Source organism: Ranitomeya variabilis, chromosome 6 (genome assembly GCF_051348905.1).
Source record: "Ranitomeya variabilis isolate aRanVar5 chromosome 6, aRanVar5.hap1, whole genome shotgun sequence".
Lineage (NCBI taxonomy): Eukaryota > Metazoa > Chordata > Amphibia > Anura > Dendrobatidae > Ranitomeya > Ranitomeya variabilis.
In genome coordinates this window covers 270842344-270868315 of record NC_135237.1, presented here as the reverse complement: position 1 = coordinate 270868315, position 25972 = coordinate 270842344, and the positions used below count along the sequence as shown (strand labels likewise).

Sequence of the window (25972 nt, the reverse complement as noted above, 5' to 3'; positions counted from 1 at the left end):
CAGTACAGTCAGGGGCCCCGCCGCACAGCACGCAGGAACAGCAGTGGAGGAAGAGCAGGACTTAGGTTGGGTCTTCTGCTCCCTCCACTGCTCTGTTCCCAGCAGGCTGCAGCATCTCCGTCCTCACTGTGAAGAGATGGGGGAGGAGTTCACTGCACGGGACAGCACAGCAGCACCAGGGGGCTGATATCAGTCCTGTCTGCTCTGTGCCCCATCCCCCACAGTGAGTTCTGCAGCCCTCTCCAGCTGAACTGACCTCCTCCAAGGCTCCTCTGATCACCTATACAAGATTAGTATGTGTGTATGTATATACTTGTATATGTATGTGTGCATCTGTGTATGTACAGTGTGTGTGTATCTATGTGTATGCTTCTGTGTGTATCTGTGTATGCATGTACAGTATATGTGTATGTCTGTGTGTATAATATGTGTTTATCTGTATGTGCGATATATTTGCATGTATATACGGTATGTATGTTTATGTATGTACAGTATATGTGTATGTCTGTGTGTATATGATGTGTGTATCTGTATGTGCGATATATTTGTATGTATATACGGTATGTATGTTTATGTATGTACAGTATATGTGTATGTCTGTGTGTATATGAGGTGTGTATCTGTATGTGCGATATATTTGTATGTATATACGGTATGTATGTTTATGTATGTACAGTATATGTGTATGTCTGTGTGTATATGATGTGTGTATCTGTATGTGCGATATATTTGTATGTATATACGGTATGTATGTTTATGTATGTACAGTATATGTGTATGTCTGTGTGTATAATATGTGTTTATCTGTATGTGCGATATATTTGTATGTATATACGGTATGTATGTTTATGTATGTACAGTATATGTGTATGTCTGTGTGTACGGTATGTGTATACTTTGTGTATATAACTGTATATGTAAGTACGGTACGAGTATGTGTACCTATATGCATGTACGGTATATGTATGTGTATCTATGTGTATGTACGGTATATGCGTGTATGTATGACGGTATGTGTATCTGTGTGTATGTACAGTATATGTATGTACGGTATGTGTGTACGGTATGTGTGTGTATGTACAGTATATGCGTGTGTGTATGTATAGTACATGTATGTATGACGGTATATATATGTGTATCTGTGTGTATGTATGGTATATGTGAGTGTTTGCATATACAGTATATGTATGTGTATCTGTGTGTATGTATGTACGGTATATTTATGTGTGTGTATGTATGTACAGGGTGTGTATGTATGTGTATCTGTATGTATGTACACTGCAGTATGTGTGTTTGCATATAAGGTATATGTATGTGTATCTATGTGTATGTACGGTGTAACATACATATTTATTACAAACACTCAGTATATATATATATATATATATATATATATATATATATATCCCCATCTCAGTGAAAAAGTATAAATATATACTGTATATTTTTTAGAGGTGTGGGGGCCCAAATAGAACTTTTGCTATGGGGGCCCTGTGATTGCTATGTACGCCCCTGCTTGCAAGGCAGTGATAATGAGGGCAATCTGACTTGTTTCTCAGAGCCCGAGGCTCCAGGGTGTCATTGCCAGACTGCCATCATCATAAGCAGTGTATCAGGCAGGAAGGGGGGCCCAGACACATTTCTTGAACAGGGGCAACAAGCTATTAGTGTCCGCCCCTGCCCCCAGCCAGTGGCGTGTCGCTAATAGCAGCACACCATGCAGCTGCTATGGGGCCCGTGAGTGAAAGGGGCTCGCCCGGTGCCAGTGAAGAAGGAGCAGTGGGTGACAGGAGGCAGGAGTCGGCTGCTGCTGCTAAAGCCTGTGCCCGCTGCTAAAGAGAAATTCATAGTCACTACTCCCCACACCCATAGTCGCTCCCACCATTATACACTGAAGCCGGTGCCGAGAGATGGGAGGGGCTATAGGAGTGGAGAGCAGTGAATATTCATTTCACTTTAATAGCGGTCACAGTAGCCGCAGCTGCAGGCTTCCTGCTGCTAGGCGATCACATGTGCCCGCTACTAAAGGGCATGAATATTCACTGCTCTCCACACCCATGAATACGATATATATCAGTGAGCGAGTGAGTACGTGGTGGCCATAATGCTGTAGGACTGCATTATATTCTGTTGGGGACTGCATTATATTCTATGGGGGGGCTGCATTTTATTCTATGGGGGGGCTGCATTATATTCTATGGGGGGGTTGCGTTATACTATATGTCAGTATTATATTCTATATGGGGACTGCATTATACTCTGGAGGACAATGGGAGTGTATTATACTCTATGGAGGACTATGGGGAGTGTATTATACTCTATGGAGGACTATGGAGAGTGTATTATACTATATGGAGGACTATGGGGAGTGCGTTATACTATATGGAGGATTAGAGGGAATATATTATACTATATGGAGGACTATGGGGAGTCTATTATACTATGGAGGACTATGGAGAGTCTATTATACTATATGGAGGACTATGGGGAGTCTATTATACTATATAGAGGACTATGGGGAGTCTATTATACTATATGGAGGACTAGGAGGAGTGCCTTATACTATATGGAGGACTAGGGGAGTACATTATACTATATGGGGGACTATGGGAGTGTATTATACTATATGGAGAACTAAGGGGAGTGTAAAATGCAAGATATTCATCAAGTGATTGGACTGGTTATGCCTGAACAAAATCATTGCTCTCATCAGCACATCGCCTAGTGAAAACTGTAGATATGCTGCTGCTAAGATGATGCTGTATGTGGACAGATTGACATAGTGATTATTCTGAGCCCATCATTATTCCTCAGCCGATGTAAAGAGGATGGGAAACAAGCGGCGAATTACTTCAATATTGTTAATCACACTCGTTTAGTGGCCTGAAATCGGCGCATGTAACTACAACCGAAACATTTCTGTGTGATGGTGCAATTTGTTAGCATTTGGGGCCCCATTTTAAACTTTTGCCTAGGGCCCCACTTTGCCTAAAACTGGTCCTGTCTACAATGAAACCTCTTTGAGATGATCAACCCAAACTGCACTAAATTGTCTTCTTCTAGAGATGTGTTTTGTTTTGTTTTAAAGACATCCAGTAGCCACGATCTATGGGGGAGCTATAACACTATCGTTCTGGCCAGGACACACACACATGCACACACACTTGAATATTTGATCCTATATCTAACCTGTGGTAGTCATGCCAATAATGTCAGCCTCTTGTAATATTAGCAGGTCTTCTTGATTCCTGAGTTCTGTCATCCTGTTGACCACTATTTGGTAGAGGTTTTCCACTGTAAATATTTCATTGCGGATGTCATACAAATATTTAGATCTCCAGCATCTGCAAAAATAATGTACGGTATGTTAGTGTCATTGATGAAAATGTAAAATCTATAAAGTCATCTCATGGTTCTCATAGTAACATCGAAGCCTGGCTTCATTATGGATTAAATGAGCAAAATGTAGCACTATATTAAACTCCACATGACCCCTACAGCGGGGACCCCTCCCTCCCCCGCTGCAAACAGGTTATTAAAGTTGGGTACCTGAAGGATCAAAGACACAGAGTCCATCCCCAGCTTGCAGAAGAATGTGGGAGGTGACAGATTTATGATCCGTGCATCCCTATGTCCAGAAAACTGCAAGCAGAATGCTTCAGTCCAGACTCCAATATAAATATTGGGTTTTTATTTTTTTTATGAACGGCATAGATATGACAGATATGAGAGACATATTTTTGGCGTCATGACGAAGTGATGAATGTAGTGCATTGTCTTAAATCACTGGGTGGTCGTGGTAGCACTTCCAAATTAATATTGGGCAGATGGATGACAATATATACAGTATACCATGTTTACTGTCTATGTGTGACATGCAGAAGTAGTGCTGAGTGCTGCTACTTCAAAAGCATCCAGCAACTGGAGAGGTTAACACAGTTGCAGGAAACAGGGAGTGGTTAGCAGAGCCTCATGGGGAGGATCCTGGGGAACTTGTTTACTATTCTGGAAGCAGCTGAAGGGATGAGTGGTGCTTGATCTGTCTGTCACAAAGGTTCGGGCAAGTGAACCATAAGGACACAGGATTCCATTAAAGAGTGCAGCTGGACTAATCCCTCTACAGCTAGTTGAAAAAGTCTATCAGGAGCAGAAAGATATGGACTGGAAGGAATTGTGTCACAGGGATCATCTCCCTCAGCAACCCCCCTCCTCCATCACACTGTGCTAGAAGGAATGCTATGTACTACTGTGCCTTTGTAAAGACTCTTGATCTGTGCTGAACTGTGCAATCAAAAGAGACTGTTAGTCAATGTGCCTTTAAGAAGCAGCTGTACTGTTTATGAAGTCTTCGTTTAAGAGACTTGCATTGTACTGGACATGCTGTGATATTAAACTACACTGTTCATCTGTTCATGAGCTCTCTATCAATTGTGCCTGTGTGAGCAAGTGGATCCATCTTGTGCATGAAGAAGCTACAATGCATGGTCACCCCAAGTAACGGTTCCACCAGAGTTCCAAAGAATTCACGAGACCTGTCCTGCCCCTTTCTGAACTTAACGGCATACATGTAACATTGGTGGCCCATACAGGGAATTCTGAGCGGGAATTAGCATGTAGAGGGAAATGAGGCAAAGTGACTGAAAAATACAGCAGCACAGCAACTCAACTTAACTCTACTACACCAGTTAAAGGGGACCAGCCTTAAAGAATGCTCACTAGCAGCAATGGATGTGGAAATACAAGTGGACAGGATAATTGAATTGCTCCTTCAGTTAACATGTGAAGAATTGAGAGCAGTAGCAGAGCATATAAAGATGTCAGAAGAAAAGATCTCTAAAGCATGGTCCCGCAGACAACTTGTAGCTGCCATTAATACACAGATGGATGAGCCTGGGAAGAAAGAAGCTGAAGATGTCATGGGGATGTTCCTCCAGGAGCTAACACAGTTTCTAACCGGGTTGAAGTTGGAAGATGGAGGGGAGGTGCCAATTACCAAGAGCGGGAATCTTCTTCCGCAGACAGAACTACAGGAATTGAGAGAACAAATCAAAGCCTTAATAACAGCCCTGCAGAAATCTACCCAATCCTCTGAACGTGTGACAGACTCTGACAGAACCTTGACCCTGCTTGGGTTAGATAAATCAGGAAACCAGTACTCTCCATCACCACAAATCACCATAAAGAAAGAGTTCAAGATCCTGGGACAGATTGGAGAGTGTGAGCAGAAAGAGAAACTGTCTTATATGAACTTGTCGGACCAGATCGATGCAGGATTACAGAAAGGCTACCAGCCAGATGAGATCATTGAGAGGGAGTTGAAAGCGAACAGCCCAGGTCTGAACCTCCACAGTATGCTATACTGTAGATGAAATTGACCCTACCACAGTTGAAGATGATTTTAAAAGGGCACTATAAAAAAGAGAATACTTCAGAATTGTTCCACCCCAAAGTTTCTTGTTCAGAGACATTGAACTTAAGGATAGACTGTTGTTTGCATCCATGGATGTAGGGGCGGAAGAGAAGTTTGATGCTGGGTTAGTCCAGAAGAAGTTCTTGAGATTATTGGGAACGGGCTTAATGAGCAAAGATATTGTTACAGCTGAAACAGTACTTAGGAATTCGTCCAGAATGCCAGGATATTCTAATTGAAAAAATAAATGAGGTAGCTAGTTTGGAATCAGAGAGCGAACAGAAGTTAATGGGCTCTGCTCCTAACACCATCAATATGAGTCAGCTGAGGTTGGAGACCCCTGGTTGCCAGTCCAAAGATCATTATGAAGACCTTCCAGTACCACTGCCGAGAGTAAACCTTAAACCACCAACAAAAGGGAGGACAGCCAATGCTGACTGGTTAGAAGCAATAGGAGAACTATGAACTGAGTTGATGGAGGTAAAAGAGTTTATTCGTTCCAGGCCAGAATCTGTATCTCTCAGATATCTCTCAGAGTGGGTTCCAAAACAGAAGATACCCAGCGTGCCGTTCATCAAATCAGTGTGTGTCCACTGTCATACTCCTGGGAGGAGGATTCCTCGGTGAGTAAAGATAGCCTCATCAGCCTAACCGGTGAAAGGTGCTATATACAGTGCCAAAAAGATAGACTCCTGGTAAAAGCACCGTGGGACGCAGGAGCCCAAGCAAGCCTTTTAAATGAAGAATGGAGAAGGCACCACCTGCAACATACCTGCCTTCAGTCGCTAAAAGAACTCTTAGGACCAGTGGAGCTCCACAGCAAACTGTCAACCTGACCGAAATTCCTTTCATAGGCTGGGTGGAAGCGACTTTCCACCTCAGGACCACGAAGAACAGCAACACCATTGAACCTTTGGTACCTTTTATCGTGACCAGTGATAAGAACGTGGCAGAGGCTCCTATCCTGGGTTATGATGTAATCAGTGAGGTCATCACGCAACACAAGTGAGGGACACTGATGGTGGATGCAATTGCCACATCGCTTGCCATACCCAACGCTGTGGTGGAAAATGTGATTCATACAGTAAAGAAAGCACAGAATAGAATGGACCTGAAAGAAGTCAAGGTAGGCCTGCACCCATCCATCAACCCTACAAACCAAATGGTGGGCGTGAGGTGTGGAGTCCGGGTGGAACCTGGAAGAAAAGTCCAGAAGAGACTGTTCATGCTAAAAGACCCCTCCAAACTTCCAGAATGCTTATTTCAAGGTGAGACTGTGCTTAGGATTCCTACTGGTGGTTTTGTCCGAGTTACATTATACAGTATTGCGCATCATGTGTGGCCATTATACAGTATGGAGCATCATGTGGGGCCATTATACAGTATGGAGCACTGTATGGCCATTATACAGTACTAGATTGTGGCCCAATTCTAACGCATCGGGTATTCTAGAATATGCATGTCCCCGTAGTATATGGACAATGATGGTTCCAGAATTCGTGGCAGACTGTGCCCGTCGCTGATTGGTCGAGGCAACCTTTATGACATAATCGTCGCCATGGCAACCATTATGACATCTACGTCGATACTGTGCCCGTCGCTGATTGGTCGAGGCCCAGGCGGCCTCGACCAATCAGACGCGGGATTTCCAGGACAGACAGACAGTGTGGCCATTATACAGTATTGAGCATCATGTGTGGCCATTATACAGTATTGAGCATCATGTGTGGCCATTATACAGTATTGAGCATCATGTGTAGCCATTATACAGTATGGAGCATCATGTGGGAACATTATACAGTATGGAGCACTGTGGCCATTATACAATATGGAGCATCATGTGTCAATGGCCATTATACTGTACTGTTATGACCTGGTGGTTAAGGAGCAACATGGGACGAGCTCTGAGGAGATGGTATCTTTACTGACCGCAGTTCCTGAACCCAACACAACACTAGAAGTAGCCGTGGAATGTTCCTGTCACTCCCTAGACATCTCGTCACAGACGGAGAACTGACTACCCCTAAAGATGGAAACAGGAAAGCTATCTTGCCTCAGAGAAAATTCCCAAAGGACAGACAGCCCCCCACAAATATGGACTGTGAGTGGAGAGGGAAATGACATACACAGAATGAAACCAGGATTTAGCAAAGGAGGCCACTTCTAACTAGAAAGACAGAATAGGAAAGGATACTGTGCGGTCAGTATTAAAAGCTAGAAAAAGCCATCACAGAGTTTACAAAAAATCTCCACACCTGACTAACTGTGTGGAGGGCAAATCTGCTTCCCCAGAGCTTCCAGCTTAACTGAATATTGAATACTGACAAGCTGGACTAGAGCAAACATAAAATGAGCTGAATGATTAAGTCCACAGCAAGAGGACAACAAATAAACATGCAAGGACTTATCTTTGCTGAACAGGACCGACTCAAGGAAATCCAAGGAGAGATCTGAATCCAACCAAAAAACATTGACAGCTGGCACTGGCTGAAGATCAGAGCCAGGCTAAATAGCAGAGAGAGAGACGATCAGTGGAAGCAGCTGCTAAGCTGAATCCAAGGAGTAGCAGTTCCACTTAAAACCACCGGAGGGAGCCCAAGGGCAGAATTCACAAAAGTGCCATTTACAACCACCGGAGGGAGCCCAAGAACGGAATTCACAACAGTACCCCCCCCCTTGAGGAGGGGTCACCGAACCCTCACCAGAGCCCCCCAGGCCGATCAGGACGAGCCAAGTGAAAGGCACGAACCAAATCGGCGGCATGGACATCGGAGGCAACAACTCAAGAATTATCCGCCTGACCCTTCCACTTGACAAGATAATGAAGCCTCCACCTCGAAAAACGAGAATCCAAAATCTTCTCCACCACATATTCCAACTCCCCCTCAACCAACACCGGGGCAGGAGGATCCACAAAGGGAACAACGGGCACCACATATCTCCGCAACAAAGATCTATGGAAAACATTATGGATGGCAAAAGAGGCAGGAAGGGCCAAACGAAAAGATACTGGATTGATAATCTCAGAAATCTTATAGGGACCAATAAAGCGAGGCTTGAATTTAGGGGAAGAAACCTTCATAGGAACATGACGAGAAGATAACCAAACTAAATCCCCAACACGAAGCCGGGGACCAACACACCGACGGCGGTTAGCAAAACGTTGAGCCTTTTCTTGAGACAACGTCAAATTGTCCACCACATGAGTCCAAATCTGCTGTAACCTGTCCACCACAGAATCCACACCAGGACAATCAGAAGGCTCAACCTGCCCTGAAGAAAAACGAGGATGAAAACCAAAATTACAAAAAAAAGGCGAAACCAAAGTAGCCGAACTAGCCCGATTATTAAGGGCAAACTCGGCCAACGGCAAGAAGGCCACACAATCATCCTGATCAGCAGACACAAAGCATCTCAAATAGGTTTCCAAGGTCTGATTGGTTCGCTCAGTTTGGCCATTTGTCTGAGGATGAAACGCCGAAGAAAACGACAAATCAATGCCCATCCTAGCACAAAAGGACCGCCAAAACCTAGAAACAAACTGAGAACCTCTGTCAGACACAATATTCTCCGGAATGCCATGCAAACGAACCACATGCTGAAAAAACAATGGAACCAAATTAGAGGAGGAAGGCAATTTAGGCAAAGGTACCAAATGGACCATCTTAGAAAACCGGTCACAAACCACCCAGATAACAGACATCTTCTGGGAAACAGGAAGATCCGAAATAAAATCCATGGAAATATGCGTCCAGGGCCTCTCAGGGACCGGTAAAGGCAAAAGCAACCCACTAGCGCGGGAACAGCAAGGCTTGGCCCGGGCACAAGTCCCACAGGACTGCACAAAAGAACGCACATCCCGCGACAAGGAAGGCCACCAAAAGGACCTAGCAACCAAATCTCTGGAACCAAAAATCCCAGGATGATCAGCCAACACCGAACAATGAACCTCAGAAAATACCTTACTAGTCCATCTATCAGGAACAAACAGTTTCCCCACTGGACAGCGGTCAGGCTTATTAGCCTGAAATTCCTGAAGCACCCGCCGTAAATCAGGGGAGATGGCAGAAAGAATCACCCCCTCCTTGAGAATACCAACCGGCTCAAGGACTTCCGGAGAATCAGGCAAAAAACTCCTAGAGAGCGCATCAGCCTTAACATTCTTAGATCCCGGAAGATACGAGACCACAAAATCAAAACGGGAGAAAAACAAAGACCATCGAGCCTGTCTAGGATTCAACCGCTAGGCAGACTCGAGGTAAATCAGATTCTTATGGTCGGTCAAGACCACAATGCGGTGCTTGGCTCCCTCAAGCCAATGTCGCCACTCCTCAAATGCCCACTTCATAGCCAACAACTCCCGATTGCCGACATCATAATTACGCTCAGCAGGCGAAAATATTCTGGAGAAGAAAGCACACGGTTTCATCAAAGAGCCATCAGAACTTCTCTGAGACAAAACGGCCCCTGCCCCAATCTCAGAAGCGTCAACCTCAACCTGAAAAGGAAGAGAAACATCCGGCTGACGCAACACAGGGGCAGAAGTAAATCGACGTTTAAGCTCCTGAAAGGCCTCAACAGCCGCAGAGGACCAATTTGTCACATCAGCGCCTTTCTTCGTCAAATCGGTCAGGGGCTTAACCACACTGGAAAAGTTGGCAATGAAACGGCGATAAAAATTAGCAAAGCCCAAAACTTTCTGAAGGCTCTTCACAGAAGTGGGTTGAATCCAATCATGAATGGCTTGGACCTTGACAGGATCCATTTCTATAGCCGAGGGAGAAAAAATAAAACCCAAAAAAGAAACCCTTCTGAACTCCAAATAGGCATTTAGACCCCTTCACAAATAAAGTGTTAGCACGAAGGATCTGAAATACCATCCTGACCTGTTTCACATGAGACTCCCAATCATCGGAAAAAAAATCAAAATATCATCCAAATATACAATCATGAATTTATCAAGATAATTCCGGAAGATATCATGCATGAAGGACTGAAACACAGATGGGGCATTAGAGAGCCCGAATGGCATCACAAGGTATTCAAAATGGCCTTCGGGCGTATTAAATGCAGTTTTCCATTCGTCACCCTGTTTAATACGAACAAGATTATACGCCCCTCGAAGGTCAATCTTAGTAAACCAACTAGCCCCCTTAATCCGAGCAAACAAATCAGAAAGCAAAGGGTACTGTCACACATTGGCACTTTGATCGCTACGACGGTACTATCCGTGACGTTCCAGCGATATCCATACGATATCGCTGTGTCTGACACGCAGCAGCGATCAGGGATCCTGCTGAGAATCGTACGTCGTAGCAGATCGTTTGGAACTTTCTTTCGTCGCTGGATCTCCCGCTGTCATCGCTGGATCGTTGTGTGTGACAGCGATCCAGCGATGCGTTCGCTTGTAACCAAGGTAAACATCGGGTTACTAAGCACAGGGCCGCGCTTAGTAACCCGATGTTTACCGTGGTTACCAGCGTAAAAGTAAAAAAAAACAAACAGTACATACTTACATTCCGGTGTCTGTCCCCCGGCGTTCTGCTTCTCTGCATTGTGAGCGCCGGCCGGCCGGAAAGCGAGCACAGCGGTGACGTCACCGCTGTGCTTTCCGGCTGGCGCAGACACAGTGCTGAGAAGCAGAACGCCGGGGGACACACACCGGAATGTAAGTATGTACTGTTTGGTTTTTTTTACTTTTACGCTGGTAACTACGGTAAACATCGGGTTACTAAGCGCGGCCCTGCGCTTAGTAACCCGATGTTTACCCTGGTTACCCGGGGCCTTCGGCATCGTTGGTCGCTGGAGAGCTGTCTGTGTGACAGCTCCCCAGCGACCACACAACCACTTACCAATGATCACGGCCAGGTCGTATCGCTGGTCGTGATCGTTGGTAAATCGTTTAGTGTGACAGTACCCAAAGGTAAAGGGTATTGGAATTTGACCGTGATCTTATTAAGAAGGCGATAATCAACACAGGGTCTCAAGGAGCCATCCTTCTTGGCAACAAAGAAGAATCCCGCTCCCAATGGTGACGAAGAGGGCCGAATATGCCCCTTCTCCAAAGTCTCCTTAACATAACTCCACATGGCGGCATGCTCTGGCACAGATAGATTGAAAAGTCGGCCCTTAGGGAACTTACAGCCAGGAATCAAGTTAATAGCACAATCACAGTCCCTATGAGGAGGAAGGGAACTGGACTTGGGCTCATCAAATACATCCTGGAAATCCGACAAAAACTCATGAACTTCAGAAGAGGGGGGAGAGGAAATTGACATCAAAGGAATGTCACTATGTACCCCTTGACAACCCCAACTAGTCACAGACATGGATTTCCAATCCAGCACTGGATTATGTACCTGTAACCATGGAAAACCCAGTACAACCACATCATGCAAATTATGCACCACCAGAAAACGACAATCTTCCTGATGTGCTGGAGCCATGCACATGGTCAGCTGAGTCCAGTACTGAGGTTTATTCTTAGCCAATGGTGTAGCATCAATGCCCCTCAAGGGAATAGGGCTCTGCAAAGGCTGTAAAGAAAAACCACAGCGTCTGGCGAACTCTATGTCCATTAAGTTCAGGGCAGCGCCTGAATCCACAAATGCCATGACAGAAAAGGACGATAATGAGCAAATCAGGGTAACAGACAATAGAAATTTAGGCTGCACAGTACTAATGGTAACAGACCTAGCGACCCTCTTAGTACGCTTAGGACAATCAGAAATAGCATGAGCAGAATCACCACAGTAAAAACGCAGCCTATTCTGACATCTGAATTCCTGCCGTTCTGCTCTAGTCCAAATCCTATCACATTGCATAGGCTCAGGACTCTGCTCAGAGGACACTGCCATATGGTGCACAACCTTGCACTCGCGCAGGCGCCAATCAATCTGAATGGCGAGAGACATAGATTCGTTCAAACCAACAGGCGTGGGGAACCCCACCATAACATCTTTAAGGGCTTCAGAAAGACCCTTTCTGAAAATTGCAGCCAGAGCATCTTCATTCCATTTAGTGAGCACAGACCACTTTCTAAATTTCTGGCAGTATAATTCTGCCGCTTCCTGACCCTGACACAGGGCCAACAAGGTTTTTTTCTGCCTGATCCACAGAATTAGGTTCATTATACAGTAATCCGAGCGCTTGAAAAAATGCGTCTACATTAAGTAATGCCGGATCCCCTGACTCAAGGGAGAATGCCCAATCCTGAGGGTCTCCACGCAGCAGGGAGATGACAATTTTCACCTGCTGATTGGGGTCACCAGAGGAACGGGGTCTCAAAGCAAAAAACAATCTGCAGTTATTTTTAAAGTTCAAGAACTTAGATCTATCCCCAAAAAACAAATCAGGAGTAGGAATTCTAGGCTCCAAAACCGGAGTCTGAACAACATAATTTTGGATACTCTGTACCCTTGCAGCAAGTTGATCCACACGAGAGAACAAACCCTGAACATCCATGTCAGCGCCAAAATCCTGAACCACCCAGAGATTAAGGGGAAAAAAAGACAAAACAGGCTGCAGAGAAAAATAATGGTTCAGAACTTTTTTTTTCCCTCTTTTGAGATGCATTCAATACATTGCTGGCCAGCTGTACTGTTATGACCTGGTGGTTAAGGAGCAACATGGGACGAGCTATGAGGAGATGGTATCTTTACTGACCGCAGTTCCTGAACCTAACACAACACTAGAAGTAGCCGTGGAATGTTACTGTCACTCCCTAGACATCTCGTCACAGACGGAGAACTGACTACCCCTAAAGATGGAAGCAGGAAAGCTATCTTGCCTCAGAGAAAATTCCCAAAGGACAGACAGCCCCCCACAAATATGGACTGTGAGTGGAGAGGGAAATGACATACACAGAATGAAACCAGGATTTAGCAAAGGAGGCCACTTCTAACTAGAAAGACAGAATAGGAAAGGATACTGTGCGGTCAGTATTAAAAGCTAGAAAAAGCCATCACAGAGTTTACAAAAAATCTCCACACCTGACTAACTGTGTGGAGGGCAAATCTGCTTCCCCAGAGCTTCCAGCTTAACTGAATATTGAATACTGACAAGCTGGACTAGAGCAAACATAAAATGAGCTGAATGATTAAGTCCACAGCAAGAGGACAACAAATAAACATGCAAGGACTTATCTTTGCTGAACAGGACCAACTATCAAGGAAATCCAAGGAGAGATCTGAATCCAACCAAGAAACATTGACAGCTGGCACTGGCTGAAGATCAGAGCCAGGCTAAATAGCAGAGCAGGAGAGACGATCAGTGGAAGCAGCTGCTAAGCTGAATCCAAGGAGTAGCAGTTCCACTTAAAACCACCAGAGGGAGCCCAAGGGCAGAATTCACAAAAGTGCCATTTACAACCACCGGAGGGAGCCCAAGAACGGAATTCACAACACTGTACGCAGCATCATGTGGGGCCATTAAACAGTATGGGGCACTGTGTGGCCATTATACAGTATTGAGCATCATGTGTGGCCATTATACAGTATTGAGCATCATGTGTGGCCATTATACAGTATGGAGCATCATGTGGGGCTAATATACAGTATGGAGCACTGTATGGCCATTATACAGTATTGAGCATCATGTGTGGCCATTATACAGTATGGAGCATCATGTGGGGCCATTATACAGTATGGATCACATTATGGCCATTATACAGTATTGAGCATCATGTGTGGCCATTATACAGTACGGAGCACTGTGTGGCCATTATACAGTATTGAGCATCATGTGTGGCCATTATACAGTATGGAGCACTGTGTGGCCATTATACAGTATGGAGCACTGTGTGGCCATTATACAGTATGGAGCACTGTGTGGCCATTATACAGTATTGAGCATCATGTGGGTCCATTATACAGTATGGAGCATCATGTGGGCCCATTATACAGTATGGAGCACTGTGTGGCCATTATAAAGTATGGAGCACTGTGTGGCCATTATACTGTACGCAGCATCATGTGTGGCCATTATATAGTATGGAGCACTGTGTAGCATTATACAGAATGGAGCACTGTGTGGCCATTATACAGTATAGAGCACTGTGTGGCCATTATACTGTACGCAGCATCATGTGGGGCCATTATACAGTATAGAGCTTCATGTGGGGCCATTATACAGTATTGAGCATCATGTGTGGCCATTATACAGTATGGAGCATTATGTGTGGCCATTATACAGTATGGAGCACTGTGTGGCCATTATACTGTACGCAGCATCATGTGTGGCCATTATACAGTATGGAGCACTGTGTGGCCATATTTTTTTCTGTTTATAAATAATGTTTATGAAACAGTGTGATCAGCAGTGCTAAATGGGTGTGGTTGGGGCATGGATATGGGTGTGACTAGTTGTGAAATGAGTGTGGTCAGGGGTGTGGCCTAAAATTTGACGCGGCACGCTGCACGCGACACTACCTTTGTGCCTCTTTGCCTTCTTCAAAAGTTGGGAGGTATGGTATAAACACTGCCTATTTTCAAGATTAAATATATAAAAAAAATTGGGGTGCATGTGCAGGACTCGATGACAACGGAATTGTGTTGCTGAGCTCCGTTCCCCAGCAAGCTATATACAGCCCCAACAAGCACACGGATCACGCCGATTTTAGCACCGGTGAAGTCCTTACATACCAAGGGGCTCCATGGTATGCGATGCCAAAGAAGGTAGGCCCTGCACAGCCGGTAATTTGCCCGATTGCTGATCTCCTCACAGGAGCCAGCGCTTCAAAGATGGCCGCCGCCACTACAGCTCCTCCAGCTTCCACCCCGCAAGTAAATGCTGCAGCAAGTTCGGATGGCTTTTCCCCGCAAGGGGATACTATGGTACACACAGCAGAGCTAATTAAAGCATTGCAGGAAACTTTTAAAGCAGAACTTACCTCTCCTATGCAGACTGTCAATCACAGTTGCAAGATATTGCGCAACGTACATCTGCATTAGAAGAAAAAATGGATACTGTGGCAGACTCATTAGAGGAAGACCAGGGGGCTCTTAAAAGGAACCTGTCACCCCGTTTTTTCCGTATGAGATAAAAATACCGTTAAATAGGGCCTGAGCTGTGCATTACAATAGTGTATTTTGTGTACCCCGATTCCCCACCTATGCTGCCGAAATACGTTACCAAAGTCACCGTTTTCGCCTGTCAATCAGGCTGGTCTGGTCAGATGGGCGTGGTGACATCGCTGTTTCTTCCCCCAGATCTTGCTTAGTTTTCCGTTGGTGGCATAGTGGTTTGCGCATGCCCAAGTCCCGAATCCACTGCACAGGGGAGGGAAAAGAGCGCGATCTGCGCTATTCCCCTGGTGATAGGTGGGGGCGGCCATCTTCCTGTGGCCACGCGTGCGCAGATGGAGCGCTCTGCTGCACGGGGCTTCAGGAAAATGGCCGCGGGATGCCGCGCGTGCGCAGATGGAGATCGCGGCGGCCATTTTCCTGAAGCCGAGATGCAAACTCTGCTTCAGGAAAATGGCCGCCGCGATCTCCATCTGCGCACGCGCGGCATCCCGCGGCCATTTTCCTGAAGCCCCGTGCAGCAGAGCGCTCCATCTGCGCACGCGCGGCCACAGGAAGATGGACGCCCCCACCTATCACCAGGGAAATAGCGCAGATCGCGCTCTTTTCCCTCCCCTGTGCAGTGGATTCAGGACTTGGGCATGCGCAAACCACTACGCCACCAACGGAAAACTAAGCAAGATCTGGGGGAAGACACCACGCCCATCTGACCAGACCAGCCTGATTGACAGGCGAAAACGGCTACTTTGGTAACGTATTTCGGCAGCATAGGTGGGGAATCGGGGTCCACAAAATACACTACTGTAATGCACAGCTCAGGCCCTATTTAACAGTATTTTTATCTCATACGGAAAAAACGGGGTGACAGGTTCCCTTTAAACAGCAAATGGAACGTATTTATGAACTAGGAGATCTCAGCCCTTAAAGATACGGCTACCACACTTTTTGCTGCTTTACTCCCACAAACAGATCCAGCTATACTACATATTACTAGAATACACAGGGCTGTGGGAAAGCCTCGATCGGACAACAACCTTAGAGATGTAATCCTGAAACTACAATACATTATGAGGAAACCCAAGACTTGATCTTATCGGTGGCTAGAGGACTTTCCACGGCTAGCAAATGCAGTTCGTATTTTTGCAGATATAGCACCTGCTACTCTCTCCAGGAGGAGAAATTTAAGACCAGTTACTGCTACCTTACAAGCGGCTCAGATTAAATAGTGGTGGGGTTTTACCTTCGCATTACCCTTTTCTGGAAATAATAAAACCTGTATGTGCAGATCACTAGAAGAAGGCAAGCTAGCCTTAAACCAGGCTGGTATCCCTGAGCTGGATGCTCCTCAACCATTACCACCTACAAGCAAGGCCTATGAGGGAATGGACAGTAGTCCCTAGGACGAGACGTCAACACTTAAATGCTACTTGACCTACATCAAACAGCATATGTCTAATTTTGGGGTGAAAACCCTACTTTTTAGTGTCCAAAGGACTTCCATGGGCTAAATGTAGCCTATACGTGTTGGACATTCTGGTTACCGGTTACCTTTAATAGTATAATCCGCGGCGTACCTTTTCTTTTAGGATGTAATATAAGTGTACATTGCCATAGATAACCAGTTGGGTTTTATAGCTGATGACTTTCTCTGGTTCTGTTTGAATAATATTATTATGGGCTGTTTTCATCCGTTTATAATAATATATGCAAGTTGCATTCAACTGGCTTAGAAATTTAATATAAGCAGGGGTTTTGCTTGCGGGGTTATTACATGTTGCCTATTTATAGTGAATTTTGGATTGCCCCCGTTAATAAGGGCTTCCAGATCACTATGAGAATTGAACACCAGAAAACCATAGACCTCTAAAAATTAACCTTTAATTGAAATATTTAAAAAGGTATATCACATAATAGTAGTTATTAGTGATGAGCGAGTGTACTCGTTGCTCGGGTTTTCCCGAGCATGCCCGGGTGGTCTCCGAGTATTTGTTAGTGTTCAGAGATTTAGTTTTGCTTGCAGCAGCTGCATAGTTTAAGACTACTAGACAGCTTGATTACATGTGGGGATTCCCTAGCAACCAGGCAACCCCCACATGTACTCAGACTGGCTAGCAGCCATAAATCATGCAGTCGCTTCAACAAAAACTAAATCTCCGAACACTAACAAATATTTGGAGACCACTCGAGCGTGCTCAGGAGAACTCGAGCAACGAGTATACTCGCTCATCACTAGTAGTTATCCAAAGAGTGCAAAAGTAGGAAGGGGATAATATCTTAACTAGGGCTAATCTCTCCCTGGACTGACCCTAGAATCACCCTTCCTACCAGCGGAGGTTGGCACCCTAATTTGTTGATGTAATGGCACCCGCGCTCAACGTCGGCAGCCCTAAAGGTCCTAATGCACCCTTAAAAAATCTTACACTAAATAAACACAAAAAACACACACATACAAAGATAATACCCAATGTAAAAATTATCTCGTAGTACCAGGAGAAATATTGCAACCAAACAATGGGTAGCAACAAAAATACCCTGTATCTAATAATAGTTCCAAAATTTGTAATACTATTACCAGTATTTTAGACTGCAGTTTTGGAACAAAAATTCAGAGATATTTAGCTGAAAAAATGCCCTGTGTCTAATGATAGGGCCAAAATCTGAGTACTAATATTTTAAACTACAGTTTTAGGTGATAGAATCAAACCACTGTTCCCATTAAACAGTACCCTTAGAGTTTAAATTGTCTTGTAATATGCACATTCCTTGTCAGATGACATGTTCATCAAATAATGAATGCCTGATCACGCAGTGACAAATGCCGCATTTAATATCTCTATTGCACAATGCCCATCAGTCTTGTAGCATACACATTCTTTGTCAAGTGACCTATTCATTAATTATAGATGCCTGATTAAGCAGTGGCAAATGCCGCATTCAGTATCTCTATTGCACAATGCCCATCAAGTAATCATATGCCATAATTGCATGACAAAAAGAAAACAGAAAACAGAAGGGTACTGGCAATTTAGAAAAGAAAAAAAAAGAAAAATTCAAAGATATCATAGATAGATAAGTAATCTCATTACACTCCTGATTACACAGACCAATACATGAGTATATAGTCAAATAGTTTCAAAATAAGTTTCCACATAATTGTGGCACTTATCAGCTATTGTTTAGCTCCCTCTATTGCCCAACCAGTTTCCCCCTTAAAATGTAAGGGTTCATCAGGTGACTTAAGGTACCGTCTCACAGTGGCACTTTGGTCGCTACGATGGCACGATCCGTGACGCTCCAGCGTCGCTCCATTATCGCTCCAGCGTCGTAGACTGCGGTCACACTTCGCAATGCACGGCGCTGGAGCGATAATTTCATGACGTATTTGCGATGTAGAAGCCGTTGGTTACTGTGCGCACATCGTATACAATATCGTGCACACCTTTGTTACACGATGCGATCATGCCACCACAGCGGGACACTTGACGACGAAAGAAAGTTTCAAACGATCTGCTACGACGTACGATTCTCAGCGGGGTCCCTGATCGCAGTAGCGTGTCAGACACAGCAAGATCGTAAGTATATCGCTGGAACGTCACGGATCGTGCCGTCGTAGCGACCAAAGTGCCACTGTGAGACGGTACCCTTAGAGTTGCGGGCTTCAATATTCCCTCTGGCCGTTGTCATTGCTGTGTGCGGACTATGAGAATTGAGCTTGTTGCCCTCTTAATGTTAATGTTAGTTGTTTGTTATTTGTCATGTGTCTTTGTCTACCCCCCCCCCCTGCCTTTCCCAATTGTTTCCCCACTGGACCATTTACATCCATTGTACTTATTATAGGAAAGGCCGTCTTACGCATGTCAGTTCAAGACTTCAGTTCCATGTTTATGGGGAGAATATATGGGGTGAGTTACTACTTAGCATTATAAGTTTATAAAAACATATGTAGGGTTCTATCACATAATGTCAGGGGTTTTAATTCCCCTTTAAAATGCAAAAAGGCCTTTTTGGACTATCAAAAACACAATCTGCATGTTCTATGTCTCCAGGAGACCCATTTTTCTAATTTTTCATGCCCGAAGTATTTTGATTCCGCCTATTCTCATTTTTTTTATATCCACCTGGGAATATAAGAGTAGACCAGAGTCCTGGTCGTTGCAGTAACGTCGCTCTGCCGCTAAGGGGAGTGATGTTACGTCTGATTGCACTAAAGGAGTTCACCTGATCAGGTAACACTCACACTACACTTCACACTCCGGCCACCAGGGGGAGTGGTTCTATCTAGTAGGCCACTCCTCACACTCTGGTAAAACTGGGGGTTGGACAGGAAGACAGGGAGAAGTAATTGGGAAGAGCTAGAGAGAGGACCTGTCAGGGATGGGATCCTGACAGATTCCTAAGAAAGGACAAGAAGCAAAGTTTATTGTGCCGAGTGAGAAAAGCAGGAATACAGCAAAGAGGCAATAGAATACCAGAAGGAGTCGTGCTGTAAGATAGAGGCAACATCTTTCTGAGGCGCAAACAGTCGGTGGCCGGAACGCCGAGAAAGTAAGAGACTTTAAGCAATACTTCAAACCACGGCAGGACAGCCAATTATAGGTTGGCTGTCTCACACATATCACCTAAGCAGACAACGGAGGCAGCTGCGGGAGAGGGGCGACTCTAGAGTCCCGGAAGAACTCCAGGCCTACCCCGTCATACGGGTGCGTCCTGCCATATCATCTGGAGGACGGAGAGGACAAGCATCAAAGACAGACAGAAGCAGTTGTGAGGACTATCCCGGGGTGCTCAGCAGGGAAGGACTACAACACACCGGCGCTAGGAGGTAGACGCTGATTCCCACCTGTGAAGGGGACTCCTGATGTGCCTTCGGACCGGCCGGTCTCAGACAGCCCGGTTAACAGTGCCCTGGATTGGACACCTGAAGCCTTCAGTAAAGAGGTAAAGAGACTGCAACCTGGTGTCCTCGTTATTAACTGCGACCGGCACTACACCGCACCACCACCACCATCCACATCTATTATTGTACGCCCCTCAGCAGGGTCACGGACCGGGTCTAGCCACCGTGACAACCCCAGAGCAGCGACTCAGAGGCCCGGTACCGGGTACCCCTCGGCCCTGCGGCAGTGGGGGCGCTACATAAGTTCTTATGCTGACCAAGAGAGCAGATTTTTGATTCTACAGGGAACATTACAGGGGCAGAATATTTGTATTGTGAATAGTTATCTTCCAGCATGAGCCCAACTCTCAGTTTTAAAGTTGATACAATCCAAACTTAACACGCTCTCTTTTCATCACCTGATCTTGTGTTGCGATTTCAACTTTACTATTAACCCAATTTTAGATAACAATGCCGTGAGATGCTCTGATGTTGCTAAAGTAGAGAGGAAAAAAGTCCTTAGTCTTATGAGAGAGAACCATTTAACGGATTTGTGGAGGGAATTGAACAGAGCGTCAAAAGGTTATACATATTTTTCTCCAGCACATAAAACTTACTCTAGAATTGATCTTCAACTGACAACAGCTACCTCGCTCCCAGCAGTTTTATATAGATGTCATATGCCCTCTTCGTGGTCTGACCACGATGCGATTTTTTTAGTCTTCAAATACAATATAACTACATCCAGGCTGTATAGATAGAGATTAAATGAGTCTTTATTGGCTGACCCTTTCAATATTACCCTTATTAACCCCTTTACCTCCAAGGGTGGTTTGCACGTTAATAACCAGGACAATTTTTACAATTCTGACCACTGTCCCTTTATGAGGTTATAACTCTGGAATTCTTCAACGGATCCTGATGATTCTGACATTGTTTTCTCGTGACATATTGTACTTCGTGATAGTGGTAAAATTTCTTTGATATTATTCACAATTTTCCAAATTTGAATTTTTATGCCCTTAAATCAGAGATACTGTATATCACACAAAATACTTAATAAGTTACATTTCCCACATTTCCCACATTACCTTATCAGCACAATTTTGGAACCAACATTTTTTTTGTTAGGGAGTTATAAGGGTTAACAGTTGACCAGCAATTTCTCATTTTTACAACACCATTTTTTTAAGGGACCACATCATATTTGAAGTCACTTTGAGGGGTCTATATGATAGAAAATACCCAAGTGTGACACCATTCTAAAAACTGCACCCCTCAAGGTGCTCAAAACCACATTCAAGAAGTTTATTAACCCTTCAGGTGTTTCACAGGAATATTTGGAATGTTTAACAAAAAATGAACATTTAACTTTTATTCACAAAAAAATTATTTAAGCTCCAATTTGTTTCATTTTACCAAGGGTAACAGGAGAAATTGGACCCCAAAAGTTGTTGTGCAATTTGTCCTGAGTACGCCAATACCACATATGTGGGGGTAAACCACTGTTTGAGCGCATGGCAGAGCTCGGAAGGGAAGGAGCGTCATTTGACTTTTCAATGCAAAATTGACTGGAATTGAGATAGGATGCCATGTCGCGTTTGGAGAGCCCCTGATGTGCCTAAACATTGAAACCCCCCACAAGTGACACCATTTTGGAAAGTAGACCCCCAAAGGAACTAATCTAGATGTGTGGTGAGCACTTTGACCCACCAAGTGCTTCACAGAAGTTTATAATGTAGAGCCGTAAAAATGAAAAATCATATTTTTTCACAAAAATCATCTTTTCTCCCCCAATTTTTTATTTTCCCAAGGGTAACAGAAGTAATTGGACCCCAAAAGTTGTTGTGCAATTTGTCCCGAGTATGCTGATGCCCCATATGTGGGGGTAAACCACTGGACGCATGGCAGAGCTCGGAAGGGAAGGAGCGCCTTTTGACTTTTCAATGCAAAATTGGCTTGAATTGAGATCGGACGCCATGTTGCATTTGGAGAGCCCCTGGTGTGCCTAAACAGTGGAAACCCCCCAAGTCTAACTGAAACCCTAACCCAAACACACCCCTAACCCTAATCCCAACCCTTAACCATAACCCTAACCACACCCCTAACCCGAACACGCCCCTAACCCTAATCCCAACCATACCCCAACCCCAACACACCCCTAACCCTAATCACAAGCATAACCCTAACTACACCCCTAACCCTGACACATCCCTAACCCTAATCCCAACCGTAAATGCAATCCAAACCCTATCCCTAACTTTAGCCCCATCCCAAACTTTAGCCCATCCCTATCGTTAGCCCCAACCCTAACCCTAACTTTAGCCCCCACCTTAACTTTAGCCCTAACCCTAATTTTAGCCCCAACCCTAACTTTAGCCCCAACCCTAACCCTCACTTTAGCCCCAACTCTAATGGGAAAATGGAAATAAATACATTTTTTTATTTTATTATTTTTCCCTAACTAAGGGGGTGATGAAGCGACGTTTAATTCAGTATTTATAGCATTTTTTTAGCGGATTTTTATGATTGGCAGCTGTGACACACTAAAAGACGCTTTTTATTGCAAAAAATTGTTTTTACGTCTCCACATTTTGAGAGCTATAATATTTCCATATTTTGGTCCACAGAGTGATGTGAGGTCTTGTTTTTTGTGGGACGAGTTGATGTTCGTATTGGTACCATTTTCAGGCACGTGACATTTTTTGATCGCTTTTTATTCCGTTTTATTTATTTTCGTGAGGCAGAATGACCAAAAACCAGCAATTCATGAATTTCTTTTTTTTTTTTGGGGGGGGGGGGGCATTTATACCATTCCACGTTTGGTAAAATTGATAAAGCAGTTTTGTTTTTCGGGTCAGTACGATTACAGTGATACCTCATTTATATCATTTTTTTATGTTTTTGCGCTTCTATACGATATAAATTATTTTATATAAAAAATTATTATTTTTGCATCGCTTTATTCTGAGGACTATAACTTTTTTATTTTTTCGCTGATGACACTGTATGGTGGCTTGTTTTTTGCGGGAGAAGATGACGTTTTCAGCGGTACAATTTTTTTAATATCCCTCTTTTTGATTGCGTGTTATTCCACATTTTGTTCGGCGGTATGATAATAAAGCGTTGTTTTTTGCCACTTTTTTTTTACGGTGTTCACTGAAGGGGTTAACTAGTGGGACAGTTTTATAGGTCGGGTCGTTACGGACGGGGTGATACTAAATATGTGCACTTTTATTGTTTTTTTTAATTTAGATAAAGAAATGTATTTATTGAAACTATATATTTTTTTCCCTTTATTTACACGTGTAAATATTTTTTTTTTTACTTTTGAACATGCCCCAGGGGAGACATGACTATATATTGTCAGATCGCTGATCTGACACTTTGCAGTGCACTGTGTCAGATGAGCGATCTGACAGGCACTGCAGGGAGGCTTGCCGGCGCCTTCTCTGAGCAAGCGCTTGCAAGCCACCTTTCTGTAGGACCCGGAAGGCCCCCTGCGGCCATTTTGGATCCGGGGCCTGCAGGGAGGAGGAGGTAGGAGACCCTCGGAGCAACACGATCACATCGCGTTGCTCCGAGGGTCTCAGGGAAGCACTCAGGGAACCCCCTCCCTGTGCGATGCTTCCCTATGTCGCTGGAACGCTGCGATCATGTTTGATCGCAGTGTTCCGGGGCTTAATGTGCCATGAGCGGTCCGTGACCGCTCCATAGTGCCGGATATCAGCTGTGATAGTCAGCTGACACCTGGCACCGATCGGCCACGCTCCCCCCGTGAGCGCGGCTGATCGGTGATGGCGTACTATCCCGTCGGTGGTCATGCAGGCCCATACCACCTCGACGGGATAGTACGTCAAATGTCAGAAAGGGGTTAAGGAAGACTTAACTAAATTTTTTTAAATTAATGCAACGGGAGAGTCTTCACCTGGAGTGATCTGGCTAGTGCATAAAAAAAATCACCAGCTCCTTACTATTAGCCCTGGATATCGAGATAGCTTTCGATACGCTGTCTTGGTCATATCTCTTTACATTCCTATCTGAATATGGGTTTTCTCCTAAACCTATCACATGTCTCAAACTACTATATTATAGGCTTGCAAGAAGGAGGAAACTAGGAGCAGATAGGTATAAATATGATACAAAGTACTTTATTAAATAACACACAAGTTACATGCTTAATAGCAAAATACATAAAAACATATTAGCAACACATAGAATGCCCAAGGATGGGAATAAAAGGAAGGAGACACCCCCGGTGTGCGCTGTTAGAGGAGATCACCACATGCTGATAAACAGTGTCTACAGGGTCTGCTGCTGTGTACCTAAAACTGTCTATAGTAGCATAAAAACGCCATGTGGCGGTTGGAAAGGTATTTAGCTGGCAGCACTTACCCAAAAAGGAATCTCCAATGCAGGGCACACCGGGTGGGATCCACAAGAAGCAACCCCCGACGCGCGTTTCGCCCGCTGGAAAGATGGCTTTCTCAAGGGGAGATAAAGCCGAGCGTGCATGATGCCCCTTAAGTACATCCGGTCGATGTACAAACAATGTGTCATCCAATAGGTGTGAGCCATCGGTACCGGCGTATCCGGCGCCTGCGCGCGCCCCAGACTGGCGTCACCCACCGCGAGCGCGCCCAGGGAAAAAGCCCAGAGCGCACGCGCGGGGGGCCCTGACGCCGCCGAGACGACGAACACAGGCGAGGGGCACAGCGCAGGCGCGCTGCCGTGTACCTGATAGAGCTGGGTCAGAAATAGCGGTTGACAGTACCCGTCGGGTCCAGACTGACGTTTTCAGAAAATCTACGGCAGTCAATGCTTTGCTACATGCTGACTCCGCTCACAATCCGACCACCATTGGGGCCATCCCGGTCGGACAGTTTTTAAGGGTGAGGCGGATATGCTCCACAGATGATAGATTTTTTGCACAGGCGGCTGACCTTGAGGGACGCTTCAGAGACCGTGGATACAGTGGCAGAAGTATCAGGAGGGGTTTTGAAAGAGCAAGAAGGACACCCCGTAAGTGCTGCCAGCTAAATACCTTTCCAACCGCCACATGGCGTTTTTATGCTACTATAGACAGTTTTAGGTACACAGCAGCAGACCCTGTAGACACTGTTTATCAGCATGTGGTGATCTCCTCTAACAGCGCACACCGGGGGTGTCTCCTTCCTTTTATTCCCATCCTTGGGCATTCTATGTGTTGCTAATATGTTTTTATGTATTTTGCTATTAAGCATGTAACTTGTGTGTTATTTAATAAAGTACTTTGTATCATATTTATACCTATCTGCTCCTAGTTTCCTCCTTCTTGCATGTTGTTTATGGAGTTGGTTCTGCTTTAGGCAGGGGGTAGTTTTGCACTTTCCTGTGCTTTCACTCCCCTCTGTGTATCTGATATGTTGCCTGGTTTTGTCATTATATTATAGGCTTATTGCCTACTTAAAACTCCCATCGACACCCCCCCACTTCTATAAATATTCAAAGGGGAACTAGGCAGGGCTGCCCTCTGTCTCCAGCCCTTTTTGCGCTTGCAATGGAACCCGTAGCGAAGGCCATAAGGAGAAATCGGAACATATTGGGCCCTGAAGATTTAAGAGACCAATATAAGGTTAGCCTCTTTGCAGATGATCTCCTCTTGACGCTAACCAACCCTCATAC

At 44.9% G+C, this 25972-nt stretch overlaps 1 protein-coding gene across 1 annotated transcript in view; it reads right to left on the bottom strand.

Moving 5' to 3' along the window:
- Positions 1-25972, bottom strand: part of LOC143782306 (NFX1-type zinc finger-containing protein 1-like) — a 390131-nt gene that overhangs the window by 32079 nt on the left and 332080 nt on the right. Inside the window, exon 15 of the mRNA XM_077269621.1 lies at positions 3190-3344. Within this exon, the coding sequence (XP_077125736.1) occupies positions 3190-3344 (155 nt within the window). The remainder of the gene's footprint in view (positions 1-3189; positions 3345-25972) is intronic.